At 35.2% G+C, this 10,966-nt stretch overlaps 1 protein-coding gene across 1 annotated transcript; it reads right to left on the bottom strand.

The window, feature by feature from the left end:
* Positions 1–335: 335 nt before the first annotated feature.
* Positions 336–3,767, bottom strand: LOC127806317 (toMV resistance protein Tm-2(2)-like). The gene is made up of 3 exons (XM_052343536.1): positions 915–3,767; positions 694–750; positions 336–561 (listed from the first exon to the last, which is right to left on the bottom strand). Exon 1 carries the CDS (start codon positions 3,508–3,510, stop codon positions 2,368–2,370), a length of 1,143 nt encoding a protein of 380 aa, XP_052199496.1. The 5' UTR covers positions 3,511–3,767; the 3' UTR covers positions 336–561; positions 694–750; positions 915–2,367.
* Positions 3,768–10,966: the final 7,199 nt, after the last annotated feature.

The following is a 10,966-nucleotide window of genomic DNA, read 5'->3' as shown; positions in this document are numbered from 1 at the left end:
ATGAAAAAAAAAAGTAAAAATAGGAAACTATTAAATATTGGCTTAAAGTTATAAAATATCAATGCTATAAGTATAAGGTTACATTAATGCATAATTTATCAATTATGAATTAAACTTTTCTCCTTTACTTTGAATTTTAGATTATAATTTATGCCATTACATTTTATTGTTAATTGTGCCGAGTCCTAATAAGATAACAAATTCTTCTGTTACTTTTTTTTTATGAAGAATTCAAGACTTTTTTTAAGGAAGAGAGCGTTACAATTAATATTTTGTATTTTTTTAATTATGGATACAAGACTAATCTAGTGATTGACTATTGACGAGTGCGAAGAAATCAGTATATGTAAATTTATTAAACATCTATCAAAGCCATTGATAAATTCAGATAACATCTAAGGGTATTACAACAACCAATATACCAAATCACAAAGCATATACCATTCCTTCTCAGGAGAAGCAATCAGCCGAAAGACATCATGTCGCAAGAATAGATTGAGGAGCAAGCAGTCTGAAGATCAAGAGCCCATGTATTCATCATCCTTTAGATGGTGCTTTCACCTGTGAGACGTCACAAATTCAATCAAATTATGACATTATCACCACATGTGAAGCCCATCATCCATGACTATTCTGAGTTGTTTTCTTGAAAGCATAATTGAAAGAGTAAAAGAATTGGGTAAGGACTTATACCTTCCAAAATGAAGTCACGGAAATGAAGTTACGGATCTGCATCCAACTCGTCGTAGACTGATGGAATTTACGTGTGCATGTAACAAAGCCAGCCAAATATTTTGTGTGAAAAATGCATAATTTCCAAGTACATGAAACAAATTAAAACGGTGAACCAATAAATTGGACAGACATATCCATAATCAAAAGAATAAAAATGAAACACAACAAATGTTACTGACCTATTATGTTTGGGTAGTTTGGGTCAATCATGATTTTATTTCTGATTCTATCTGGAACTCTCATTATCCGTATGGAACCAGTGAGGGTAAGGTCCTTGAGTTTGGGCATTGCTCCTTCCTCAGCTACAAACTCTTTTAGACTATTTACAGCAATTTTCAATACTTTGAGTTGAGGAAAGCTGTCAGCTTCTCCAGAGCATACCATCTTCTCCCCAAGGTATGAATCAAATCCAAGTATAAGGATCTTAAGTCTAGGTAGTTTCTTCAAAGTCACCATTGGGTCCATTTCCAGCCCAGTGCACCTAAGGATAAGCTCTGTGAGGCATGTTGGCAGTTTATCATGTCGTGTAAAATCCACTATGCCGCTGCCTTCCATGTATAACTTACGAAGGCTTACATATCTAGATAGATCCAAGGCAGATTTCATATCGTCTGGAGATAATATTCGCAATTCTTCTAGCTTCTGTGACAAGGAGTTTGCACTTGACAATACCTCAATGATATGCTTAGTTATAAACCAGACTTGCAGTCTTCTCAAACTATCAAGATTGTGCAACCAATTGGCCTCAAAAACTTTGACAGGAAATCCAAAGAGGGTCTGCAGGTTTGGTAAAGAAACTTCAAATGAATGGAACCTATGGCAATCCAAGTGGAACCCACGGACTGAAGGAGCCCTACAGTTATGAGGTAATCGAATATGTCTTAGTTGCTTCATTTTCCAGATGACCTCAGGAAGGATGACTTCGTAGCATTGCTCTAGATCCAAGGTCAGCAAATTTTCCAAATTGCTTATGGCGTAAGGAAGCTCGATAACATCGTTCCATCCCAATTCAAGGTGATAGAGGTGTTTTAACTTCACAATTTCATTCATAGGAGCTCTCGGCCCACTGATGTACGGTAAAATTAGCACTCGAAGAGATTTGAAGTTTCTAAGACGAAGCTTAACATCCGGCATAACTATCGATGTCAAATCATCGAAACATAAAAAAGACCGAAGCTTTGGAATTTGATAATTTGAAGATAAGTAGTTGATAGCATCACTTCGAAAAGAGGTAGTGACTCTGCGTGGTGCAATGCAATCTGCACTAGTAGCTACATTATTGAGTGTGGTAAGAAAGTTGATCTCCCTAGCCTTGCTAATGGAAAGGTCGTGCAAGATATCATGAATACGACAAAGTCTAATTGTCCCATCGACCCTCCTCTTGACAACTTGAATTAGGTTTCTACCAACTAATTGATTTAGGTAATCTTGCCCGACATCCTCAACTGCCCTTACTCCACTGTCATGCATAAATCCTTCAGCTGCCCATACATTGATTAATCTGAAAGTGGAAATTTCGTGATCCTCTGGAAATAGACCAAAGTATAAAAAACATGGTTTCAACCTTGAAGGTAAATCCTTGTAGCTCAAAGCAAATATCTTTGAACATTGGTCTTCATCTTTACCTATACTCTATAATACCCCTTTCCATGCTTGTATGCTTCTCTCTTTTGATAACAACACGCCTGCTATAAGTACTATCGCAAGCGGCACACCGCCACATTTCTTTAGTATTTTGTCACCAATGTTTTCCAATTGTGAGGGATCACCATCTTCATCATTGTCATGTGGGGCAGCCATAACCACTTTGAAGAAGAGCTCTCTACTCTTTTCTTCGTCTAAGGGTTGCAATTCATGTAAAAAAAATTGCCCACCAATTCGTACACATATATCTTTGGATCGGGAAGTGATGATTATTCTGCTGCCATTCACGGAATTAACAGGAATGCCATTTTTTAAAGCATCCCAATGTTCAGTGTCCCATATATCATCAAATACTATCACATACCTTTTTTGGCTTAAAAGTTGGGACAAATTAACCACCAAGTTGTGTTCGCACTCCTCCGTCAAGCCAACTTGCCTTGCTATATCATGTAAAAGCTGATGTAGGTTTGGTTTTTGAGAGACACAAATCCAAGCTGAACAATTAAAACTTTGTCGAACAGAATTATATACCTTTCTGGCCAGTGTTGTCTTGCCTATACCGGCCATGCCTGTAATTGAGAACACACGATGCTCTGAATCTTGATCCGACACTTCGGCCGCTAATTCCTCAATGTGTTCGTCCATACCAACAACATTTACTTCTTCAGTGTGAGGAAAAGTTCTTCTTAGATCCCATACCTCTCTTCCAGCAGGGCCACTTGCATCTGGGACTTGATAAGTCTGTCTCCTGCCACTGATACGCTCAACCCTTAGTCTTATTTTTTCAATCTTCACCACAAAGTCACGAACAGTTTTGGCTCTCAAAAACCAACCAAGACGCCCCTTCCAGTCATTCCTTCGAAGTGGTGATAGCTTAGGGAAGTACTCATCCACGATATACTCCAAATCATAAGCAAGATCCCAAATGCTCCTGATGAACTCATCCAATACTCTGCTTTCTGACTCTACTTTATCAGCATCTTCCAAGAAATATTTAATACACCTCATCTCATCTCGAATCCAATTAAAGTTTTCTTCCAACTCAGACAAGCGAGAGCCTTCTTTTGCAATTAGAATAGCTACTATCTCAGCAAGTCCTTGGACAGCCCCTGAAATAAGCGTTTCTGCCATGTTAGATTTACCGGCAGCAACAACCTTCAATCGGCCAGAAGAAGAAAGAAAGTGTAGTATCAGAAATAGGGAGAACAACTTCCAAGAAGCCCACCAGCAAGTTCCCGGAATTTTTAACAAAGCCCGGAGGACCAAGACTTCATTTTTATCAACTCAATCTTCGTTTTAGCAACGCCGACAGCTGCCAATGGCTTATCCCATCTAGATGTGGGCCTTGAATTTTGCCATAAAGGGAACATTGCAAGTGATGTCTTGCGTAGGAGTTTGCGGGACGTAAAATTGGAATTAAACTAAGGAAAACTGAACCAACTCTAGATATCAGACGTAGATTTAAGTAGAGATTGAGATTAAGGTTTGGTACGTCATTTTGGCTAATCAATTATGTTATCTTTGAAATAGATTGTAGAATTGTAGTTGAAAATATCTCTCTAGTCTTAATAAAAGATATATTAATATCTTTTAGTGATAAAAAATAACATTTGTGACATCATCCAGGCCAAATGATAAATGGCTATACAAACAAGTAAAATATGCATTGTAAAAAGTGAAAATAATAAGTCTACAAATTGGAATACAAAGTGAGATATAAGCAGCAGTCTTGATCTTGATGGTGCTGTAACAAGCTTGTCACTGTAGGAAAAATTCTTTTGATTAAATTAGATGCATCTAGATATTTTTGACAAGTTATGAAGTTGGTGTAAGCTTACTTTTTGTAAAAGGAGTGAATGCGCTTAATTTAAGCTGCACATCTGCAGATAGGAGTTGGTAGAGTTTGAAAGTCTTGGATGTAATCTCTATAAGTATGGTTTTGAATAAAAAGAAATGACCTCTTCCAGCCTTTGTTATCTGTTTTTCTCCACGTCAAAACTGACGGATCTCCTACTTACATCTTCCAGCCTTCGTAGTCTGTTTGAAAGTCTTCGAGGGCTATTTCGGTGGATTTTGGATGGATATATGATAAGGGGAGACATTAGAGGCCTTGGGTTGCTCGAGATCTATCGTTTTGGGGTCCGAATTTAGCTATAAATAGAGAATATGGTGGCCGACGGTTTTGCAATATTTGAGCTTCAAATCGATCTTGTTTTTGAACAAATTGAGGTACCAAATCATAGAGCTTTCATTGCCTATGAGATGAGGATCATTTTTGAAAAATTTGAGAAATTTTGAAGTTCATTTGAGAGATGATCGGAGGTTTGTCGGAAAAATCGAAACTCATCAGAAACGGATTGATATTTGCTCGAAGAGATGTCTTCTAGGTGTTGTTTCAAGCTCAAATTTGACTAGAGTGATTGACTCAAGGTGAGATATCTCCTGGTATAGTCAGTTTAATTTTTTGGTGTGCCGGCACCGGAGAAGATGATTGGAGGAAATGTTTTATATTTTTAAATATTAAAAATAAAGAAAAATAGAGTAAAAATAGAAATAAGAGGGATACAATTTTGGAAAAATATTCATAAATACAGAAAAAATGAATAGTTTTCTTGTGTGAATTTTTAGTTGAGAAATTTATTGAGAAAATAATTATTTTGAATTTTTGAAAGGAAAGTTAATTAGAAAAAAATAGGAAGAGGTTTCGAAAAATTCCAAGAAAATTTATGGAGGTTAGAAATGTTATTCTAGGAATTTTAATAAATAAAAATTCAATAAATTACTTGATTAGATATTTATTTTAAATTTTGGAAGAAGTTATGAATATGAAAAATAGAGAAAAAATAAAAACAATCTTGGAAAAATTAGATTGTTGATTTTTATTGGTCAAGAAGTGATTTGGCTAAGGATCTTAATGATTTGCGTTATTTTTTAGGTTGACATGCAAATCGAAGTTATTCACATTTTTCAAGATATTTCGAACTTTATGATAAGGTAAGTGGTTTTGTCCCGAGAACCTATATATAACATGTTTGCTTCATTATGCATGATATTTGTTGAAGTTATGATCATTTTGTCATATTGCATGGAAAATCGTGATTTTTGCATAGCACGATATTATTGGCATATTGATACTCGTGCATGGGATTCAGATGTCGCCCCGATAGTGTAGCCGTAATTTTTCAATGGCAAATGATAGAGCAACGTTAGGATTATTCTGAAAGCAGGTCAGGATTCTGCTTAGGGTTCTGTGCCGGGCTGGTAGACCAGAGAAGTTACACTAGGACATATGATTGTTTATGTTATTGCAACATGTATTCATGTATCATGTTTCTAAACCCTCACTAGAAGATTCATCTTCTAATCTGGTTATGCCCCTGGAACATTCAAACATTCTAGTTAGGACTTGCAGATATGGCAAGGATATGATTGAGACGTAACGGCACGCAATAGCGTGGCCGATGAGTTTAGCGAGTTGTCCCTGTATTTGTTTTCTTATGAGGATTCAGGATATATTATTATAATGATGATCATGTATAATTATTATGGTTTAATGTATTTTTTAGGTATTTTTAGATTGTATCATTTGAGGTACTTAGTTATTATTTTTTGATGATGAGTCTCTATATAATTAAGTATTTAAAGATGTAATGGTACGAATTCTTATTTTATGATTAAAGTGGATTACGATTCTGTATCATATCAGGTTTCGATTTTAACTTCTGTATTTATGATGATTACCTATCTTAACTTATTGATTTTTGTTTAGTGTGCTGGTAAGGTAAAGCGGGATTATCGGAAAATTATTTATATTGAAAAAAAAAATATTCTTAAAATTCTTAAATTATTTAATACTCAGAAAAGTAGGGCGTTACAATTATTATGAAGAATTAAATTAATTAATTTAATAATATAATAAATTAAGCAAGTTAGCTAGTGATGACGAAGGGGTTTTAATTAAGTTGAACTCAAATTCAGAAAATTAAAAATTAATTTTTATTTTATTTTTATTTTTCTTACAACAAATTAAATCAAGCAATAATATTCACAGTTTTCATTTTCTTCAATAGAGATGGAATTAATGAAATAAAAATAATAAAATAAAAAATTGTTGAAACGAGTCCCATGCATGGTTTCTCTCTTCATGCATGCATACGCTGTTGCTTACCCAACTAATTAACTCTTGGATCTTGGCATCTTATGCAAATTAAGCTTCCATTCAGCATATATTATTGAAATTTATATATATATTTCTCGTGGATATTTTAGATTTTAAGGTTTACTATATATGTTGAAGTTTTAACTTTATTTTCAGCTCATCTGCTAATCATTGATACCTACTGCACTTGCACTGGTACATATATATATATTTTCAACTTGACGCATGATGTTAATGGATGTTTGATGACATATACATTACAAATGGATTTCAAAAATATTAATTTGATTCTATAATTAATGGGGGGGGGGGGGGGTAAGGTAAGAAATGCCGGATGCAAACAGGAGATTAAGACTAATAAATAGTAAGTAAAATATGCATTGCAGAAAAAGGAAAGTAAAAAATAATAAGCAAATTTGGACACAAAGGGAAATGACTGATGAACGAGGGCATATAAAGGTAATTGTAATAGGGTGGTGGTTAAAAAAGTTAACACTCCTATTTTTCCTTTTCAGGGAATGACTGTGTTAGATGTATTGAGTGGATGACAGGCTCGATAATTAAATCAAACTTCATCATCGATTATCAAGATGTTATGGATGAGAGAAACTCGGGCTTTATCCAAATGCAACAATGACGAGACAACACCAGGATGTAGCGGTGATCACACGAAGCACTGCAGTGGGGCGACGAGAGGAAGCATTGGCGATAGGCGAGATAAAGATGGTGATGAGGTGAGCCAAGACAGAGCTTACTGAAAGCAGCTATGGCAGAGGAGAGAGGAGGCAGCCAAAGACAAAGATGGTGAATCTACAAATTGGGTGAGGGCATTTTTGTCATTAGTGCCTTTAATCATCCTCTCGCTAACTCAATTATTGAGTTCTTCTACAAGATCAGATAAGTTGACAGACAGGTTTACAGAATAGAGGTTAAAAGATTAAAATACCTTTACTCACATTACATTGAAAAAAATGCAATGTAAAATTTGGCGAAGATATTTTAGTCCTTTAACCTCTATTATGTAAGTCTATCTCTCAATTTGTCTAACTCTCAATAATTTTTCCTCAATTATTTATACAAATAACATTTTCTTCTGATAAAAGCAAGTGTAGACCATCTACTGAATATATATGAAGGGTCTTGGTCTGCCATTGTAACAATGGAGCCAAAAAGGACCTGTCAAGCTAAGCCTATCTACTGGATATATATGAAGGGTCTTGGTCTTCCATTGTAACAATGGAGCCAAAAAGGACCTGTCAAGCTAAGCAATTAGCCAAGAAATTTTGTCTACTTTACAGTTCACATACATAATGTAATCAAGCATAGATTGAATCTGACATAAGAGTAGAAGCATATGCTTAAACTAAAAAACAGGGTAAATATAAGGGAGAATAAACCAAACCTCACGGCTAGAAATATCATTTTTGCACCATCTAAAACAAATATATCCTCTTCCTCTATGTCGAGGCTTGCGTAAAACGTTGGAGCAATTTTAGATCTTAATAACTGCATAAACCAGCATTTTGCATTATTTATCAAATATTTTAATTTTTACCACAAAGACATGAAATTGAATAACATAAATTCTTGGGATGCCCAGGCTCCCATCACTTGGTCTTACGATTTTGATAGGAAAGATAAATTTAAATCTGATCTATAATGACTATGCAAAGAATAAATTTGAACCTAAGAACCCAACCCACCCACTATTTCCTGTTAATCACTGGAGCAACAATATAAATTCTTCTTGTTATGTACAAGGAAGGAACAAACCAAAACATACACAAAATTCCAAATCCAAAGATGTTGCAGGTAGAGGTAGGCAAGTACAATATCAGGTAGCAGGTTTAATTTTAAATGTAATGTTCAATGAGATAGTAAGAAAATATCTAAACACAAATCATTGCACATAAATGAATCAAAATATCAAAATAATGAACATACAAATTCCATCAATCAATTCAACCAATTATAAAAGAATTATGTTCAGGTGCTGCCCGCCACTAGACTACAAAAGTCTGTCACGCTATTGCAAAAATTCACTAGATTGCATGTCACAACGTGTTTAAGGGCTCAAAACCTGCCACTAGGTTGTAAACAATTTCCAATTCATAAACATTAAAGTGTATTAAAATGCATTGCCCCAGACGTGCTTGCTTAGGAACATTCAGAATATTTCCTCTGATTAAGGCTTTTTAGCTTTTGGTATGTTAAATAGATATTTCCAAGAACATAAATATTTTTGAATGGTATACTGTTGGCTAAAAGCCTGTAATGTATACATGTCCAGTTAATTGTCTTGCTAGCTCTCCACACAAAATCATTCCTATTAATAAAAGAAAAATAAAATAATAAAACTGGATTGTATTTGTCCACACTGAAAATATGACAAGAGTCTTTTATATATAGCATTATATATAGTGCATATGCAGTGAATTGTGAAGATACAACAAGCAACTGGATCAGCTATCTCAGAATCAGAAAGCCTTTTTTATATAGATAGAGGAAGGGCACGTAATGTAAATATACTATAAAATTTAATTTCTTTGTGAAGAAAAAAAGAGGAAATTAGTTTAGAAAAAGAAAAGGCAGCATACTTTTTTAGCTTCTTCCGCTCCATAACCACTGCAACCCTCTACCGTCGACAGAGAATGTGATCTCTCTCAATCAAACCAAAAAACAAAAATGGAACATGTCGCCCACCTCATGGCACAAGTGATAAAGTTTTTATATTTTTTTTAGAGTGATGGAAGATCAATTTTTAATAAAGACAAAGATATCTTATTTATTGGAGCTGATCACGTGTCCGCTATATAAATTTACAACCGCATTTGATTTACTCAAAAATCGAACTAAAAAAAAAGACAAATATTCTCCAAAACTAAACAAGTCACATGCTAAGGGCAATCGAGCATGTGACTTCACTTTTATCAAGTCAGTCTTTGATGCGGTCATCAATCAAAACTCAGCCCAAAATTGACTCGATCAAAGCAAAACAGTAGCGCCTAAATAGTAGCACTGAAACAGTAGCAAATAGTATTTTAATATTTCATATGTGTTAGGAGATTATATTTCATGTTTTTACTTGATTTAAGATTCTATTTTATGTTTGATTAGGGTTTTTGACCTTGTTATATGTATTTCCAGCACCACTCTTTATGGGTCAAACTCAGTCCAATGGGCCGACTCAATCGCCCGGAGTCTAGAAAGTCCAGGCAACTTCGTCAAAAGAAAGCTCATACACCACCGAAATTCGAAACTCATAAAGCGAGCTCCTTGCAAGCTTTCGGTAAAGCTCCTAGCGAGCTCTTAGCAATCGACCTAACGAGCTCTCAATAAAACCCCCAGTTCGCTGGATCAGTCAGCTCTCTGGCCTAAAAACACGCAACTCGCATAGATGACAAAGTTGCTAAACAGCCAGAAGCATGGCCCACTTACTTTATCTGAAACAGACCATACTCCTCGAAATGAGGATCCCACTCCCAGTTTTATGCAGATAATAAGGACTATTTGTCCTCCATTATATCATCTTTATATTTCTATATTTTATCCAAATTGTAAAGGCCTCTCATTATAAATAGAAGTCAGAGACATCATAAGGGGGGCAGGGAGAATAATCAGATATCGTCATTCTGAAAGAATAATCAGAGTGCGATAGTGGAGTAGGCATCGTTCTGCCCGAACCACGTGAAAATTGCTTATGTCCACTCATATCTGGGAGTTTTGTTTTCTTATTCTTGGCATTTTCAAACTTACTCACCACATCCCAAAACGAATCACGGTCGGCTAAAATCGAATGTCGACAGACCCTATTTTGACATCAAGTTGCCACGTAATTTAAGTGAGATTAGAATTCCAAAAAATTGGCTTGATAGCAAAATAAATCTCCTAATCGACTGTAGCGAATGCCCCAGAGTACAATTAACTATGAAAAATGATATGATCTCGATAAGCGTTCCAAGATAGGATTTATCGAATTAAAAGAAATTGGAATTGAGACAATTTTCGGTACAGCTAGAATGTAGCTGTGATTGAGGCTGAAATACCGAATTGTCATAGGGGACTTCTGGGAAGTCAATGGACTCCTGAAAGGGCTTCAGTTTTTCGTAAGGATCAACCATTTGGTGGTTGTAGGATGAATCAAGGGCCCGATGAGGTTATTAGGGTGAAATCGGTTTTAACGAGTAATTATCGAAGTTATTAATTTTGGATTTAAGCATCGTTATGCAAATTAATTTGAGCAATAGGGGAGCTATTTGCAATTAGAGAAACTCCCAAGTGTAATATAGAATAATTATGGGGATTAAATATTTATTTTTTATAATTTTATTAGTATAATATATATATGTATTATATATGTGCATGCACGTGGAGGGATTCGAGGTGGTTGTCTCTGCGCATGGTGGAGGCATGTTGCAGCATGTTGGA

Source organism: Diospyros lotus, chromosome 7 (genome assembly GCF_014633365.1).
Source record: "Diospyros lotus cultivar Yz01 chromosome 7, ASM1463336v1, whole genome shotgun sequence".
Classification (NCBI taxonomy): Eukaryota; Viridiplantae; Streptophyta; class Magnoliopsida; order Ericales; family Ebenaceae; genus Diospyros; species Diospyros lotus.
Note: the sequence above shows the minus strand (reverse complement) of the source record. Positions and strands in the feature narration are given on the sequence as shown.

What these genes read in the sequence shown, in the direction of transcription:
- LOC127806317 (XM_052343536.1), bottom strand. Translation starts at nt 3,510, where the DNA reads ATGGCAGAAACGCTTATTTCAGGGGCTGTCCAAGGACTTGCTGAGATA.